Genomic DNA, 19,641 nt, shown 5'->3' with positions numbered 1-19,641 from the left:
AAACTATCTGAAACACAGCACTTCATATGGAAAGTGGAGGGATGGACAGGTGGACGGATGGATGAGAGGATGAAAGGAAGGAAGAAGGAGGGAAGCAAGGGGCCAGGGGAACAGAAAGATCTAGAGCTGAGAATGGAGAACGTGCAGGGCAACATGGCAGCTGAACAGGCAAAGACCAGCCCAGCTACAGCACCCCTCACACTGTGCTCCACTAGGAGGGGGTATCTTTGGCATGACCTCCGGCAAGTCTGCCCTTGAGCTTTAACACTACACTGAGCTTTGGGCACTTCATTTCAAAGGAAAAGCAAATCACAGTGGAGAGTTCAATGAAGAATTATACCACCAGCAAAAAAGCAAACAAACACAAAGATTAAGAAAGGAGATCAACTTGGGTAGGATTTCAAGCATTTATAGACAGGACTAAGGAAGACAGCTCTGTGCACGTCCTCTCCCACTTAACGCCACAGCCTTTTAATCCCTGGGGGAAGCCCTCTGCCGCAGGGGTATCAGGAACGCACACATTTCTTCTCGGCCACCTGTCAGGATACTACTGAGATGCACCGTGTCAAAAGACTGACACGTGATGTCTTTGCACAAGTCCAGGTTAGTCTCTGCCATGGGGGACACAGGAGGGATGTGGTAGCCGGGCCAGGGCTGCAGCTGCCCCAGGGGCAGCTTGGCTCTGGTGGGGCAGCTTTCTTCGGGAGGCTCAAGGGCACCTCCCAGGCCAGGACACAGAGCAGCACCATCCCCTGAATGGCTAATGACAATGACAGGGGAGGACCATCCAAATGTCCTCCGTATAGCCTCTGGCAGGCACTGGGATAGGCAGAGGCAGAGTGAGCAGAGGGTTGGAAGTAAAGATAACAGAATCAGGATACATCCAGCAGCCACCACGTTTCCAACCCCGAGCAAAGATGCCTTCACAGCAGCTTCTTTCTCTCCCGAGAACCCTGACTGTTTTTCTCCATCGCTTCTGTGAATAATCCTGAGAGTCTCTTCTACCCCTAGAGTTGAGCTCCTTCCCACAAGCTCTTTTTGTATATAATTCCATACAACATTTATCATACCAAATCATAATTATTGGCTTTATATCTGACTCCCCCAGCAAAGTTGCAAGTTCTTCTTGAATCAGTTCTTAAGATCACCGGCAGGAGGAGTACCATCTGCATTTGCATGCACAGTCCACTCTCGTTCGAGGTAGTTTTGTTCTATAAAGCCACAAGGGACACTGAACTAGGGAATACTGAACCATTGCTCCTGAGGGAACACAGGGTAGGTTTCCTGCGAGCCTCAAATTGTACCATTTTTGTACGTGTTTCTGTTTAATATTGACTCGTGGACAGTGAACTCACAGCTGACAGCACCATGACTCATGCCTGCACAAAGCTTATCTATCTCACATATTTTCTCCACAACACACATTACAACCTTCCTGCACTTACAAACACTAGACAGCACTTCCGCACCGCACTGTGCTTGGGGGCATTTTAAACAGTAAAACAACCAGCAGAAAACACAAAAATGTGAAACACATGGCACTAAGTAGATCCCGAAAAGGACAACCTTTCACAGTATCAGCTGATACAACGGCAGAGTGCCTCCTCATTGGACCCCAGCCAACACGTGCCAACGAGACAAATCATTTTGCTTCTTTGCGCATGTCTGCAAATGACCCTGCAACAGTGCCATGAGTAGAGATTTTCAGGTTACAAGCAAGTTTTAGCAAGTAAGCAAACTCAGAAACCATCATCAAATAAGGCAGATCAACAGCATTTCCTGCACCTACCAACGCAGCCGGTATGCATGAGCCCAGGTGATGTGGGTAATGTTTGTTGACTGTGAAAGTAGGCAAGAGGTGAGTGTGAGTTTGAGTGAGTAAGTGATTGAGACCAAGTGGGCTGCCAACAGCATTAGTTCAGGCGCTCAGACACCCAGCCGCTTGATAGGGCAGCAGGCAGCTCTGCAACTCAAACCCGTCTAAGAAACAGGCTCGGGATGAGGAGCTATTCAGGGTTCTGTGTGATCAACATCTGTTCTGAAAAAGGAGGTGAGAGGTGAGAAGAAGAACAGGGTGGGGGCAGGCGGACCCCAGGAGCCCAAGAGGGCAGCAAGTGGTAAGGAGTGGGATCAGCCAGGGGCTGGAGGCAGTGAGCCTTAGTGAGCTTGACCAGTCTTGTCCCTAAGGATATTTCTGAATTGTCCTCACACCCTGCTGCTTACAAATTAATGGGATGTCCCGTGTGACCAGGACACCAGGAGTCAGCCCTGTCAGCAAACTATGCAAATGAAATACTGTCGCACAGATGGGCCACTCCTCTCAAAAGTACGCATGAACTGCTCTTGGACAAATTCATTTTCAAATGTTAATGAATTCACAGGAGTTTTGTCAAGATGTGTCACTTAAATCAAAAGCCACAAGGCCACTATCACATGGAGCTCCCTGACATGTTTATCAGAAGGGAGCCTTGTACTCAAAATGATCAGTAACCACTGCGGTCTGTCCGTCAACTCCTCAAACCTCCAAGACCTGTTCATCAGTTAGATGCTTATACGCCAGCATCTGCCTGGTTTTCTTACCACAGAAAAAAAAATCGGTGCTTTGAGATCCCACTGACAACACATTCATTCACATGTTCAATATTTATTTAGTGCCAGATGCATGCAAGACATGTTTTTTTTTACGTACTGGCAGTTCAGTGAGAGACAAAAGTGACCCGGCCTTCATGGGGCTAGCCCTTTATGAAATGGAATTCTAGTAGGGACGCTGCAGGACTAGGTGCTCATTGACCTTCCACCCCAAAAAACAGTTTCATTAAGTGCCTGACTCACCACTCTCTCAAGTTTTCCTCATCAGGCTTCTCTGGCAGGGACTGAGGCACGGAGACTTCAGGGAACGCAGTGTGCAGCAGGGACCCCAAGGAAAACCAAGGGTGTGAAGAGAGAAGAGCTGGGATCATGTGTAGAAGCTGCCCCTGTCCTGGGAAGATGGTGCAGACTTCTGAGCCGGCAGAAAGACGGCTCCTGAAGGCGTGTCACCTGGCCCCGTCCTCCTGGCACTTCTAGTCCCAGAAGGGAGGAGAGCAGTCATGAAGCTATTAGTTCCTCCTTCCCGAAGCCTGAAAAGTCTTCAGACCTGCATCCTGTGACTTTGGTCATCAGTAACTTCGGATGTTTTAAACACGCCTCAGACAATTGGTAGATGTAGCTACTCTGATAAGCAACATAAGCTTAACTGAAATAAATAAGCAGAAATTTTTAAAAAGATGATTCTCCACTAACTAATGGCCAGAATATAGATGCTAAGGAAACAAATGAGCTACTCAATAGAAACTGGGCTACTAGAAAGGAAAAATTGTTCCCAAATCATATCTCTGAAGGAAACACTAACATCTCACTCTAATATTAGGTTAATTCTGGTAAAAAAATATTTTTTGTTCACAAAAATGGATGGCCACTCTTACGCCTACGTAGCAGACAAGATTTACTGATTCATCCTCTTTCAAATCATAATCTGTCACTTACTATCTATGTGATCTTGAGTAAGCCACTAAGCTAACTCTCACTCTCCTCATCTCTAAAACAAGGACATTGTATGAGCTAAATCAAATAATATACTAGAAGATGCCCTTCTGAAGTGCTGCCCTCTCTATCAACAAAGAATTACTACTTGACCCTTTGAAAATCGGCAATGTACAGACACAATATTAGGCAACACTCTGTTACCCAAACCGTCCATTTCCAGACCATGCTTGCTCTCAAGTAGATTACTGAACAAAATCACCCTTTCATTTCCTGTATATGAATTACATTCTTTGGAGAGTCTATGTACAGTACATGCCCAAACGTCTATCATCAAAGTGATCTGAAATGACACACCACAATGACATACTACTAAGTCGAGTGGAGCCTTGCTCTTTGGTATGATATCTTGTTCCACAGACACATACGTTCATTCTGCTTGCTCAAAAGTTGCTCACAATTGCCCTTGCAGGATGCCTACCAGGGACAAGAAGGCCTCCGATAAACTTCTGGGGTACACCTGCCTCCCCAGTGCACCTCTGACCCTCCTCCCGAGGACTTCATACCTACTAGGATGTTTTCAAAGCTGGTGTCCACAGATCCCTAGAAGACGCAGGACCTGATCTGGCGGGGTACACGTTTTCTACCAGAACTTCTTCACCTTATCTTTTCATTTCAGGAAGAACTAAAGGAATCATTTTAAGGCTATTCTGGACCCAGCTATAAGCATGCACTGCCACCCAGGAATATATCTGTATTTAAAATTCCTTTCATTGCTAAGCACTACTTTCATTGCTACTTGCCATCGGGGCTAACAGGAAAAGAAAAAGGCATGCCTGGAACATCAGTGAAGAACAGTGATTCAAATAGGAAGACACTGGGGGAATGCTGTCTTCCTGAGGTGCTCCGAGGAACAGGAATGGGTGTGCTGAGATCAAACCGAGCAGGGAGGGTCCCACCTGTCAGGCCACATGGCAGTGCGGCAGCACCTTAGTCTCCATCAGCAAATGCCTCCATACATTAAAACCACCATGCCAATTTGGATCTTATTGGTCTTACAGTTTACTGTGAATTTTAATATAAACATGTTTGGAATCGGAGTCGCCAAAGAGATTTAAAGAGCTTATACTTGTACATATTCAAAAAACATAATAAAAGTAACTTAAATCTGTATCAGGTTCTAAAGATCTGAGAGAGACTACTGTTTGTCTTAAAGAGGTTGACTTAAATGCTAAAGAACGTTCCTTCATTCTGGGAGAGGTGGAGCCAGAGGGTCTTGCCCACCTCTGCCAACTCCATGAAAATTATTCAAGGATCTTCTTTGGCTCACATACCTCTAGCCAGTAGAGACAACTGCCCCAATGAATGTGCTTTGTTTACGTGCAAAGGAACCACAGTTATAATTCATCCCACCTTGGTTATTTATTACATGGATTCACATAACCCAGGGCCCAGCTGTGTTTCTGGAAACATGATGATCCAGTCTCCCCAGTAAACAGCTGGTTGACAAGCAGACCTGTCAGGATGATGGTCAGACACCAGAGAGTCAGTCTAAGAGCTGCAAGAACTCAGTTGGAGTCCTCACTCTGGCCTGTGAGCTCCGGGCCTTTGAGCAAGTCACCGAACCTCAGTCACTTTCAGGTTAACAGTTAATGACATACCTCCTGTGGCACCCAGGGTGCTGTAGGCTGACAGCAGCTACATGCTGGGCAGTGCTATCATGCCTGACACCCAGTACTCAAGGCTCTGCATGGAAGTGGGTTGTGGTAGGCTGAGGGGCTGGGTCAGCAAACAGTCACCATATTGCCACCTGCGCAAAACATGCACTGATGGGCCTCTAGGAAACAGAAAGTTTATAAACATAGACACTCTGACCCCTAAGAAGTTAATCAGTGGGAAAGACCAACAGGAATTAAAATTCCGGAAGGAATAAAGTAAATGCTATAAAAGGGATACAAACCAGAAACCCATGTGTCACGTTTTTCCATCACTCTTACAGATTCCACGATCTCCTTTCCTACATCAGTACGGCCTCAGTGGTTGGGCTACCTTTTTTAATGCAAAGGTCAAATATCTTTCATTAAATACAAGCTTCTTGAAGGAGATTAATTTTTTCATGGCACGCTTTTTTAAAGAGAGATCTATTATAGTCAATTATTCTTGACACTTTAAGGTATCCTGATAATACTCAGATAATTTAGATGAGGTCCCTAAGAGTAACTATCTGAACCTAACTTGTCTTCTCTTTGATAAGAACAAAAGTGGCAAATGTAAACTAATACTCTAATATTTTAATCCTCTAGCCAACTATGTACTTCCGTGTGTGTGAGTGTGCTGTACGTTTGAAAGCTTATGTGCCTTAACTTGTCTGCCCTTCCTTTTCTGAGACCCCTATTGATCCCTCAAGACCCAGTTTAAATGTTACCACCCAATTTCCCCAAGCAGTTATTTATAAACACTCCTCTGAACCCCGAAGGCATGTGTGCATTCCTCTAATACAATGCATTTCACATTGCACTGAACTTTATTCATAAGTACATTTCTCAAACCAGATTTGGAGATATTTGTTATATTGTTATGCACTTAACACAGTGCTGAGCAAACAGTAGGTATAAATGTTTGTGAATGAATGAGCAAAGGAAGGAATAGATGCATGAATGAACTAATACATGAACATGATAATCAAACTCCACCCCAGAGTTAGAATTATTCAGGTTTTCCTTAAATCATACCATAGACACATCAGGAACATGGCTTTTCCTATTTCCACTTCCCAATAGGATATCAGAGTCCTTCATATTTTTCTGAAGAAGAGTTACCCCATTCACCTCTGACCTTTTAGATCTTCTCCCAAGTAAGCTTAGAAACAAAAGAACTAAACAGATGAAAAGGTAAAATTAATTCCAACATGCATTTTAAATCTATTTTTGCTACATTTACACATTCATTTACTTTATAAAGTGACTATTTCCCCAAATCTCCTATCTGCCTTCTTTCATAATGAGATCGGTCTTTTCAAGGTTTCCCCAATGTTTCAAAACAAAACTTCTCCATTTTAGTTACTGAGCTTTACATAACCTTATACAGGTTAAATTCTTCAGGCTACAATTGTTAGTGTATTTAATAACGAATCACTGGCTGCTTCTTATCTTTTGGTCGCTCTCATGCCCATTGCCACGCCAGGGATGATAACCACAAACCCAGTAGGAAAGGTGATTCCTGGCCCCAGAGGAGATGGGATCTCTCCCTTGCACTTCCCCTGACCTGCATTTAGGTACACACCAAAGGGACAAAAATCTGGCTGGCCGGGGGGCTTTCTTCCCAGCTCTATACATAAGAGGCAAAAAAGATCTCACTGCATAAACATTTTGTGTGCACAGAGAACATCACGGGTTAGGCAGACAGGACTCAGGAGTGAAGCCTAAAAAATCCAAACCATCAGTTCTGAGACCTAGAGGGGAAAGAAACAATCCAGACATCTAAGTCAAGCTCTTCACTTTACAGATGAGGAGAATGAGGGCCTGGAGCTCCACTAGTGGCAGAGACAGAAAGGGCACAAGTGTCCTGGCTCCTATTTCCATGCTCTTGCTACTGCACTACTTCTCCAACCTCAGTCCCATCCTGCTTGGTCTGAACACACCAGGGACAACACATCCCAGTCCAATTCAGCCTGGTAATCCAGCACAGTAAGGAAGACAGGGCATCTTCCTTCCGCTAGAGCGCTAAGTACACACTGACCTCCCAGAGGAGATACAGTGAGGCCCACACCTCTATGTTTAATGGAGCATAAAAACAAATCACAATGTTTATTTAATTCATTTCAATCCAGCAAGCATTTATTGAGCACCTACCATGTGCAAGGGCCATTGCTACGTGTTAGGCAACATTAAAAAGAAATATGCAGCCCACGCCCTTGTTGATACACTAAGGAATGCAGAAACACAATTAACTACTCTATAAATCATACTGTTACTTGTATGCTAATGGAAATATACACAAAGTATCACTGGGGCCCAGAGGAACACAAGAAATGCTATCCAAAATAACCAGGGCTCAAGTTAGCAGTGTGGTAAAGAGGCAATACTTTCACTGAATCTTAAAGAAAGAAATGCTCCTCCATGAGGTAGAGAAGGGAGGAGCAAAGCATGGAAACAGAGGGGCTGACCTGACCACACGTACACATTAGATGCAGGATGTGTTTGGAGAACAGTAAGGAGATGGAATCAAATTACAAGGAGAAGAGGGCAGGAGATGATGCTGGCAAAGCAGATCCAGGCCAAGTGGGCTGTGAGAAGTACTGAATACTATGCTAAAAAAAAAAAAAGCAGGCATTCCCCTTTAAAGGCTAGTATTTGAAGGGGTCGGAGCAGAGAAGTGACACTCATGTCTGGGTTTTAAAAGGTAATCCTCCTGCCAGTGTGGAGAACGGAGTGGAGATGGAGATGCTCGACACAGAGAAGCTGCTTAAGATATTTTTCCACAAAGGAAACCACAGCACAGGGAAGCCTTCTCGGAGACCCCAAGCAGTCTCCGAGCCTGACAAGACCATCCCGTGTCAAGGAAGGTGTGCATTTCTCAAGCACGGAAGGAAGAAGAGTCGTTTTGCCTTCCCCCAGATTCTCCCGGTGCCTCGCTGGGATTCGTGGACTGGGGCTGTCAGCTCGCCATGTGGCTCTGTGGCCGCGTGGCAGGGGAGGCAAGAAGTCGACTCCTGCCACACACTATATGCTTGAAAAGCCCTAAAGAAGGCACTTGGGACTCACAGAAAACACAGTTTGACTTCCCAGAAAACATGCCAAAATGAGGGGTCTCCCAACTTTCTGCCACCTGTCCACAGTTTCGGGGGGTGCTGTCCCAGGTCCACAGGGAGTCTGCATGGAGCTCTCCCGGAGCCCTGGCCCCATCCCCAGGGCGCACCCCAGCCTGGGGTCCCCAAGGCAGGAGGGGCCAGGAGCAAGGACGTCAGGGGAAGAACCCTGGCAAGGGTCTACAGAGGCAGAGGTCCCCATGCTGAGCGCAGAGGAGACCCCCAAGGCGTCATGCTGCAACTTCCTCAGAAAGAACAGTCATCTCCCCAGAGGGAGGGCGCCCCGAGGGCGAGGCAAGGGGGTCCCGTGGCGGCGCCGGACACGCCTGTTTGCTCATCACCACAGCCTTTAAAAAAGGTTCTGCCTTAATCCGTGTTTATAAAATATAATAACACATATGAATGGTATTTTATATATATATATATATTATTTTTTATTATATATATATTGTTTTTTATTAGATATATATAAATTTTAATATGCATCGTTGAAATCCATACTCCATAAATATTTTCTGGTGGTGATATGTGATCAAAAAAGTTTGGTAAACTTATGATAAACCATAATGCCTTCCACCCACTAAAAGTCAGGTTGTGCCCCACACTCAAAAAGCGTTTTATTGATTTAACTGTGACTGACTTAATTAAATCCATATTATAAGCCTAAAAGTGAAAATAATCGAGAGGGTGAAAAAAGAACAATGTCACTTTATATTTTAAAAATTTCATAGCTTGTGTGTTTGTACTTAAAATTGTTGAAAGAGATACGTCTGGGAAGAAAATACCTTTACCTTGTGTTTACAAAGCTAAACTGAACCCTACACTTAAAAATGTATTTTAAAATAATTTATTCTAAGAAGTACATTTTTAAAAAAGACTTAAATATCTAACACAGCCAATCTATCTAGAATTTAAGTTTTGCCAAGGCAGGAAAACAACCTTGTGCTGTTAAAAATTATGTGTGCTATATCCAAAGTACATAGGTCATAATTTAGTGTCATCTGGAGTTTTTGAGTAAAAAATTTGATACTACTTCCAGCCCTCTGTGTGTGTGTGTGTGTACACATATATCTATACTTAGCAGTATATGGGAAGCAAAGGAATAGAACTAGAAAAAATTTCTACCTATGCTATATGAAAATGCCCTTCATTTCTGTCAACAGAGGACTCCAGAACTTCTCCCACTCTGGATGTTTTAATTTTTAATTGTTTGTAGATCTAATCAAAGTTTTCACATTGCAGATAATATGGATTAAATTCTCATTTGACCATCAACAACCACAGTGAAAAAGATTGATTTCTTTACAAGTTTTTTGTTGACAACTCAAATTCATAGATAGTAACTAATTATCTATTATTCATAGTCACACATTTACTAAAAATATATTAAGTTCCTACTGTATCCCATGCATTGTGTTTTAGAAACTGTGCTAGCATCAGTGAAAGAAGATGTAAAGTCAGTCCCCTCCTCTCAAAGCAGAAGCAGAAATCTTGTCTCATTCATTGCTGTCCCCAAGCACCTAGGACAGTGCCTGGCACCTGGCAGGCTATAACAAATACTTCTTCACTACCTCCCCCAAGGAGCTTACATCCCAATGGAGACAGGAAGTGAGAGGGAAAAAAAAAACTCATAATACTTGCAAATAATTGTAATATTTTTATATTGCTATTCACATACAAGAATACTGACAATAATTTCCATCTCCCCTCTCTCTACATAACGAAAATCGTATGTAGCTCAAAGAAAGGGTTTATACTCACTGCACGGTCTATTTCTAGCTTTAATTACAATGCTCAGCAAAGCCTGGGAGATCATTTCAATTCATTTCAAAAATAACTCCCATTCAATACAAGAAGATGGGGTTTTTCACACTTGCAAATTTTTTATTTACTTGATAATGAAAATGGTTTGGCATATAAAGCATTTCCGTGGAGACTTTGGTCTAGTGAAGATCCAGGGCTGATAACTATTAATACAAACAAAATGGTTTTCCTCAAAAAGGTAAAAACTTACACTCTCCTTCCAAACAGACTCAGTTTTCCTGGCTATTTATAATCTAGAGCAAATGCAGATCGAATGAGGCATGAGGCATAAACATTGGCAAAGTCTCTCCCAGTACTTACTGATCCATACAGCTCTCCCTTCTCATTCATCCCGAGGTAGAGTCCACTGTCCACGCCTCGAATGCTGACCAGGCCCACTGCTATACTGATAAATTCCAGAATGCCTAGGAGACAAACAGCAGATGGCAAAGACAGGTCAGTGCACAGAGCATTTCCGTCGTCTCAGCATCCCTAGGAGTTTTTGAGAGGACGCTGAGCCCAGCTCCCAACTTGGATAACCTTACGTTCATTAAAGAAGTATCTTCTCTTAAAACCAAAGCCTAAAAGAATTGATTTTTCAACTAAATTCTATCTCACAACAGTAATACCAAAATGCCGATCAACATGACACATCACAAACACTTTAAATATTAAAAAGCCACTAGTTACATAGATATGCTAAGCAGTGAGAGGACAGATAAACCAAGGTACATGTTCCAATTAACCTAAAGGAATATAATTTAAAAGAAAAACAACTTACTTCCACTGTATAACTGTGAAATTAAGTTTATGTGTACGGGCATCGACCAGAACACATTAAATTTAGGTTTTATGTCTTATGGCCCTCCAAATAAGAGTAGGTACCACTAACCAAAGACTTGCTTGGCTTATATATGAAAAATATCTGGCTGTTTATTGTATAACCTTCTTGAACTCCATCTGGAAAACGAAAATAGCCTACACTCGTCCTAAAACTAAATAGCCTACACTTTTCTGCTTAAACAAAGTATTGACATTTGCTGTGCTTATCTAAGCCTTAAAGAGATAGTTAAACAATTAAGATAACATAATATTCTGGGGGAAAAAAATACTGGTTCCAAAAATGCTCTTGATTTAAAATAGGCATGGAATACTATATCCCAAAATCAAATCAACATCATGATCTTTCTCTATTTCCTTCTTTCTCCTTGCTTACGTCACTAAGAATAACAACACCTAAGCAGGCATAATCCAGAATTTTATGGCCACACAACAGCAGCTTCAATTTCTCTAACTATACTGCTGTTTTAAGATGATTATCCAACAGTATATTTGGGACAATGCTCATATTACCTGTGCTTAGCCATTTTCTCAGTGTTGTTATAAAGTGCTACACTCAGTGCAGATCTTGGTTAATGCATTCCAAATATTGAGTTGTTTTTAAAAATATCTTCAAATATTGAAAAATTTACTTACATTTAAGAGTTCAGAAAAACTAAGGATAACATTGTGCTATAGTCAGTCTCATGTGACTAATAAAAAAGCACTTACATGGATTTTTAAACAATTTTGCAATTCTCACAAAATAGACTGTGCAGTAATCAAGAGAAGACATGAGCTACATAAATCTAATAAAGCAAAGAGTTACAAGGTGATGTAAAAAAGGGGAGATACTTCTTATAAAGGAGTATTCCTAATTCTTTTATAAGTGCAAAATGTAACAAATATCTTGTGCTTACAGTTTACAGAATATCTGGACCTGCAAAACTATTTATCTTAGTAGAATGTGAAATAGGGTATGGGAAAATATAAAGAGAAATTACAAATTACATTTTGGATCTGGTCATTTGTGACTCCATAATCAAAGATAAGCTACTGGCCTTCCCTACCTCACAAAGCAAATAGAGAAGTAAGGCAATATTTCCATGAGATTCTTTTCATATGAGATACACTCCCTCACTGACACAATCATTTTATTTCATTGTATTGTTTCTAACTCCTGTAATTAAAAATAATTAACATTGTGGCATTTTATTACTAGTAGGAGTCACATACATATGAATCTCTTCTTAGCTACCTATAAACATACTATAATGTAGGTCACAGTTATCCTGAAATTAATGTAAGGACTTCATTAATGTCCGATTTTCATTATCAAAATAAAAATAAAAAACACTTTGCTCCCTTTGAGGCCTGACCAAATTAATGCACCATTTAAATGGAAAAGCTTTAATTATAAAACTAAAAGACACACATCTTCTATGAGGGTGTTTGATGATCTGTTTTCCTTAAACAAGAGGCAGCTCTGAGAACTAATAACAAATATCAGCCGCCATTGCCTATCAGGCCCAATAAAAAACAGGATGTAGGTGATCTCACAAAACATTTGACTGTCACAAAACCTGAGGACAAGGACAACCACACTAGCTGGGACACTTGAGCATTCAGTCTGTGCCAAATGGGAGGCCTCCTCCCATTTAATCCTCAGAATAACCTGAGGCATTACAATATTTTAATCTCCAGTTTACAAATGGGGAAACTGCAGTTTAAGGATGTTAAATAACTTTCCCCCATTCGATCAGACTCCAAAGCCTATATCCCTATTGATGATACACATCTTATTTTTAGTTTTACCTTTTTTCCATGTATCCATGATTTTTTCTGTACCTTTTTTATATAGTTATTCCCTCGCTAGTGACTAGAAGATGTTACCTAGACCAGACTCCTCAGGCCCACTGGGGAGCACAAGAAGTAGCAGAGGTCATGAAAAACAGGTCAGCCCTGGGAATGTGCTCTTTCATCATGCAGAATTTGGAAGGGTGGCATTTCTGTGTATGTACACTATTTATCCAAATTGTTTATGTGCACATAGCTTTTCTTGTTAAAGGACTTAGATTCTGTAATTATTATTATTATTATATACTTTGGAAGTGAAAGTATTCAAATAAATATCTTGTTTTTTTTCTGGCATCAACAAGATAGCTATAATTCACATTCACTGACTTATTCAATAAACAAACTGTTACTGAGTGACTATTCTCAGGAAACACTCTGCCATGTGTTAAGTACATAAAGTTGAGTACCATATAGCCCAGGCCCCGTTCCCCTAAAGAGCTTCCCATCTAGTGGGAGGAAGGACACATAACCAGGTTAGTATAATAACGATGTGGTGAATGCAGTGAGAGGGAGACTTTCAGGCTACCGTCGGAGCCCAACGAGTGACTCACTCAGGCTTTGGACAGGAGCAAAACGGGCGCCACATAGGAAGGACTTACCTACTTGAGACCCCAGGAGGAATAGATTTCATCACCTCAAACCAGCTCCTTGAAAAGTAGAGGCTCAAAAAAACAGCCCAGCTTTTTATGAGGTCACCTCACAAATGAGGTAAGAGTGACCCAAGGACAAGGAGAATCCCTGAATGTTTGAGTTACAGCCTGTGTATGTACCCTATTTATCCAAATTGTTTATGTGCATATAGCTTTTCACTTTCACCCTCATTCAGAGAGCGCCAGTGTTGTTAAGGTCAGAAAGACCTGGAAACCCTCCCTGATTGGAATCCTCATCATTCCTGGTACCACCTTGTCCACAGTGAACTCTATAATCTCCACTGGGTCAGCTCACTACCCTCTGGGCCTGAGCCAGTGCCAAGCACGTGCTTCCAACCAAATTCATTTGCGTACAGCCCACTCCCCATGGTATCCATTTACATGAATGTGCAGCAAAGAGGAGTCTCTGGATCACTAAAAGCCCAGAAGCAGTCTTCTGTGTAGAATCATTTAAGTGTTTAATGGTCAACAGGAAAGGAACGGAATGAAGGAAATAACAAGGAAGAGAGGAAAGAACCAAGGGAAGGTGTGAAGGAGGGAGGGAGGGAGGGTGGGACTGTGCCCAAACTAGAGCTGTGCTCATGCGCGTACCTGGTGGCCTGTCTCTCCTCTTGAACAAACACAGCCTAGACATCCTCAGTTCCCAAGCACCACAGCATTGGGTAGTGAAGGAGTGACATAGGAAGTAAAGGGTCAGTGACTAGTGGCATTTGGCTATTCCCTTTCACAGCAGCCAACAGTTTTCCATGAGGATGTGTTCACTGGGCCCAAGGAGGTCTGATGGGGTCCTAGGTTGTCCCTGGTCCACAAGAGGCTGGGTCAATTCCTGGGACTGCTTCAGGAAAACGACCACACCGGACTCTCATCCTTGCTGCACAGTCACTAGGAATTAGTGGTCAGCCACAGAGCTCCATTCAAATGGACCATTACCCCAAAGCTGGCCCAGCTCCTGAGAGCCCCTCTGTGCTGGGCCTCTCCTCCAAGACCATACCAAGGACAGCAATGAGAAGTGGGAGGGCAGGCAGAATCTGTGCCATCCTGGCCCATGTTAAACAACCCCCTAACCTAAAAGCCCCCAACATTTAACAGAGCTGCATTCTTCAGAGGAAAGAATGTATGCAGACTGAGCAGAGAGGCAGGACATGAGGCTTTCCAAGATAGATTAACCCCCCTCCCTTCTCAGCTCCCTGCTCCCCCAGAGAATCCCACACCAGGGCTGTCAAATCAATCACCACAGAGCCTGCATCTGAGAAGGTCCCCGTGTGCAGCAACTTGAGCAAATCTCAGAGCCCACTTAGGAAATGACTAACGGAATGACAATTAGAACCCCATTAATTTTTCAAGAATCTGAACCAATACTGAAAATAGCTCCTTAAATAGGCAGTCTTTCCTTTAGTGATGCGATATATTGTAATGTCAGATACATGAAACAGAATTTTTTTAAGTGCAAAACCCTGGAAGTTAAGTTTTTTTTCACCTCGTTTTTAAAATAAAAAATTCACACAGTTTATCATATTTTTCGCCTCTAGTACCACTTCTGCCTAATACCTGACCCCTTGAATGGGCAGCCCCAGGTGCAGCACGCATCTAGGGTCCTGACGAGAGTCTGGCCTTTCAGAGCCTCTGCTCCAGGCCAAAAGGGGCAGCGGCGGGAAGCAGGCCATCTTCCACCCAGCCCAGGGGTCCACTCACTTACTCTTCCTTTTGCCAAGCTAAATAATGGATCAGGCCTAACACTCAGTTTTTTATTATTCCACACTACCAATTCTTCAGTTATTTTCTGTTTATTTGCCTCCATCTAGCAAGTGTTTTAAAGAATATATATATATATATATATATATATATATAACGAAACCCCTCGCTCCCCCAGTCTATCATCAACCAGAGATACAATTCCCAGTTCCTTTCCTCCATGCTAACCTGATCTCCACACCACCGCCCCCAAAGGAAAAAGCAAAGGGCTCCCTCAAGGTCCCACCGAAGTTGTCATCGCCGCAGCTCCTGCTGGGACCACAGTAAGATTCCCCGCCCCCAGTACCCTGCACTGCTGCTGCTGTGTCACCGCCAGGCTTGCCAGCTAGCTGCAGTCACCTGCGGCTGCATGGGGGTGGCAAAAATAATTTTTCCAGCACTGTTTCTTCCGCCGCTCATTTCACGTGGAATACGCACCTTCTATTTTAATCAAGGTGTAAACCCACCCACCCCCTACCCACAGCTGCTCTTTTTCTAGGAAATCGGAAGGGAAACTGCGGGTGAAGATGAAGTCCCCAGAGGGGAGCCAAGGTGGAGAGGGGGAACTTCAGCTAGCGGGGAGGAGGGCGGAAGGTGAGCGGCGACGGGGCGCGGGAGCGCCAGGTGTGACAGGCTGCCGCAGCCCCTGGGTCCCCTCGCGGAGCTCGCTCTCTCCTCCTCCTCCGCGCGCGCCGCCGGGTCCTAGCGCCGCCGAGACTTCCCTCCGGGCGGGGCTGGGGAAGCAAGGGTAGGAGGCTCCCGGCACGCGCGCAGCGCTGCAGAGGTTGCTAATATTGGGACCTGCCGCAGCGGCAACAGCGGGAGACTGCGCCACTGCTGTCACCCCGGGGGCCGCTTCTCACTGCAACCGGATGAAAGACTTAAATAACCCTCCTTCCCCACCCCCACTGCGCACAGCCACCCACTCAGCTCCATCCAAACGAGGGTGAGTGGCACAGCAGCGAGCTAGGCCCGCCCTTCCCCCCGCGGCCGGCTCCCGGCCGACCCTCAAGCTTGCGGCGCGGCGCCCTCCACCATCACCCCGAGCCGGGGCTCCCCTCTCCTCCCACCCAACATTGCCCCTACCTACCCATCCAACATTGCCAAGTAGTCTAAGGGGTAGAGATGCCACCTCCTTGGCGACACCTTTTTCCAGCCTCCAGGATTGGGAGTGGGGGGAGGGGAAGTTTAGTTTTTTTTATTTTTGGCCTCTCGGCCGTTTTATCAATAGTCTGATGACCCTAGAACGGGCCTCTCGTGTTCCCGCCTCCGCGTGGCCCCCACCAACCCACCCTTGCACCCTCGCTCTCCACGGTGACAGAGTTACTGGATGTCTAATGACTCGATTTTGTGTAGCAAACGTCCTACCCTAAAGGTGACTACATTGCAGGAGGGGGTAAGCCGGAGGCAGGGGTAGGAGGGTGGAGGGCGTGGAGGATCCCCAGCCGGAATATCCCACGGTCTCTCCACGCCGGGCCCCAGCTTGCTGCACCGGGAGAGCCGAGCGCTCTCTCAAGGGCAGGGCTCGGCTAATTCACACAATGAAACCCGCCCTGGCCGAGGCCCTGCAGCAGTGTGCCCGCACTGCGCCCCGGTGCTCACCCGGGGTCCCCCGGGCCGACAGGCCGGGGCACGGGCAAGCTGGCCCGAGGGCCGCGAGCTTCGCTCGGGAAATTGGTTAACAATAGCACGCCTCTCCCTAGGCCCGCCTCCTCAGCCCTTTGTCCCCCCACCCTTTCCGCCGTGACTCCGGCCTTGCCCGGCCAGGGCCCCCGACCCACCTCCCCCGGCGCAGCCGAGCCCATCGACTCTCCGAAACCCAGAACACGCGCTCTTCAGAAAGGGGGAGAAGGATTGGAGATTGGGCAGCGGAGGTCAGATGTTCGACCTCCAGCCTGTTCTCTGTCCCTGCCACCAACTCTCCCGCCGGCTCACGCCTCCAGCGGTTCCCACACCGCAAGCGACCGCGCTGCTTGGGGCGGCGGCTGTCAGCCCCGCTGCACCCACAAACCCACACAAAGAGAAAGCGAGGGGACTAAACTTGGGCAAAAAAAAGCTGATTCCCTAAACGCAGCCAAAAGTGTGTCAGCCCCTGCCTGTCGCCCCCGGACTCATGGAGTCCCCGCAGCACCGTAGGGCTCACCCGAGCGGTGTGAAGAGGGAGCTTGAAGTCGAGCGCATTTAGGACCGCGCGGAGCTGGCAGGGTAGCCGCCAAGTGCGCCGCGGGGCCCGGGCTGCCAAGCCGGCACCTGCCGGCGGGGAGCGCGGGAGGACCACGGGTCCGGCCGCCGGGGCGCACCTAGGCCGCCCGCCCACGCCGCTCGCCCTGTAGCGGCGCGGCCCAGACTCCCAACGGGTGATCGCTGTCGTCCGGGTTCGGCCATCCACGGCCGCCCACTGCCTGTTTTTCTGGTACAAACGCTAGGCACTGTAGCAGCCCTTAAAGCGGCCAGATATAGCAGCACTTTTGGTAAAGTTTAGTCTTCTCTCTGCAACAATCAGAGCTGCGTTTACCTCTGCGGGGCTGGGGATGGTAGGTTGTATTTCAACGGAATAACTGCAAAGCTACAGCTTTTTTTTTTTTTTAAGCATAAAGGGGAAACAGCCAGAAACGTTCAGTTTGGGGCTTAGGCTCGACGGTGAGCAAAGATAAATTCCTGGGGCTCGTGTGTGTGGGACCATCCCTGTCCCACGCCTGAATCCTCCTCACCTTCTGGCATCATCTACAGCCCCACAAACCTAAACAGATAGTTTTAAATCGTGTTCAACATCTGGCATTAAAGCATGAGAAAGAAAAATCACCACGGGACTTTATTTTTTACGACCTAGTTTAAGTGTTGTCAGGTGGGTTCATTCAGAAGTTAACTCCTTCCAAAAGTCTGGTTGCCCAGACGGGTGCTTTTTTTTTTTCTTTTAGGTAAATCAGGAAAACCCCAAGAGTCCTCCCCATTTCCCCTATCAGCACTGTGCTCTCTGACTTAGTGCGGTTGGACTCTGGGTGGCCCCGCAGGCACGTGTGTGCGGCCATTAAAGTGGACAGTCACCAACCCTCGGGTCTGCAGCCCTCAATGCTGAGTCACAAATACCCTCCTCGGGAAATGAAATCCTCGGAATGCCCTTTAAAATCAGCTTGCAGTTTTTGCACGCGCGGACACACTCAGAGAGCCACCCAGGAGACCCACACAGCTGCACACTATGGAATTGTACAAAGCATAGGTAATAACTTCTTCACTGGAAGGACAAACGCCCCTGGTGAGCGTTTAGCCCCTTCCAACTCATTTTCCCCCTGCGCCTCTCCCTGTGCTGCTCCAGGGTCTAAGACACGATTTTAGCCCTCCTCCCAACAGAACAGTCAGCAACCTTTGCCTACTGGGTCTTCAGACCCTCATAGTGAGAATAAAAAATACGCTTAATTTACAATTCAAGCAGTATACTAATTAGAAAAAAAAGGGAAGGGGCAAAAATTTCATTTGGGCACAGGATGATAACCCCTGCCTTCAGGAAAATGCATTAAGTTCTCAGTAGTTAATGATTAAAGCTCTAAACTCGTGGAATCAACTCATTCAAAAGAAACTTCCTAGACCCGACCTTCCCGTGTATTTAACGAAAAAGAACTAGAGACTTAGGTTACATTTTAAAATCATGCCCTCCTTTAAAAAAAAAAAAAAAGCCTTTCAATGTAGACTTGCATCAGTGACCATGGCAGATCTGCAATTCCGGAGGCTTTTTTTTTTAAGCTAGCAAAACAAAGACAGAGACAGAGAGAGGGAGACACCCCTTCCCGCATCCCCCGCCCGGTCACTACCTTCTTGGTAGTTATAATCCAGAACATGTCATCGCATGGAGACTAAAGGGTTAATGGTATACCTACCAAATCGGCTGTGGTCTTTCCTGGTTCCCTGGATAGTACCATTGGGGAAGATTTCTAAGTGAAATCCAGTCCTGCAGTAAAGCTGCCTCCGCCTGAGAATCCCCTTTAAGTGATCCAAGTCCGTGACTGCGGGTCCCCTGGGAAGCCCCCCTGCTTCAGACTGACCCAAGTGGTCACTTAACAAAACCGGACTGTCCACCGGCAACACAGGCACATTCCCAAACGGAACCGCATCCTGCACACCGAAATAGTTCCCAACTTCACCTAAGGGAGCCATCAGAGGACTCGGCTTTTGGAGCACAGGAATAAACAATAATGACGGTGTCAACCCAGAAGATATTAGGCGAGGTATATCCAGCTCCCCTCCCTTACCGCAGTTGCAGAGAGAGGAAAAAAAGGTTCCTTTCTTCAATCCATTAAATGCATAAATAAAAGTAATCTGTTTCACTGGCACAGGTTCAAGGTCAAACCACTGATAGTCTAAGAAACCACTTTATACTCACACACTGACATACTGATAAACATATCTATGTATCTCTATAGATAGATCCCCAGCTCTTAGCAGGCAGGAAGGTCTTCG

At 45.4% G+C, this 19,641-nt stretch overlaps 1 protein-coding gene across 1 annotated transcript in view; it reads right to left on the bottom strand.

The window, feature by feature from the left end:
* The window catches only part of FGF9 (fibroblast growth factor 9), a 31,670-nt gene extending 12,326 nt beyond the window's left edge, over positions 1 to 19,344 (bottom strand). The window contains exons 1-2 of the mRNA XM_036925504.2: positions 19,062 to 19,344; positions 10,454 to 10,557 (exon numbers count right to left, since the gene is read on the bottom strand). Of these exons, the coding sequence (XP_036781399.1) occupies positions 10,454 to 10,557; positions 19,062 to 19,338 (381 nt within the window). The 5' untranslated portion in view covers positions 19,339 to 19,344. The remainder of the gene's footprint in view (positions 1 to 10,453; positions 10,558 to 19,061) is intronic.
* Positions 19,345 to 19,641: the final 297 nt, after the last annotated feature.

Source organism: Manis pentadactyla, chromosome 2 (genome assembly GCF_030020395.1).
Source record: "Manis pentadactyla isolate mManPen7 chromosome 2, mManPen7.hap1, whole genome shotgun sequence".
Classification (NCBI taxonomy): Eukaryota; Metazoa; Chordata; class Mammalia; order Pholidota; family Manidae; genus Manis; species Manis pentadactyla.
Note: the sequence above shows the minus strand (reverse complement) of the source record. Positions and strands in the feature narration are given on the sequence as shown.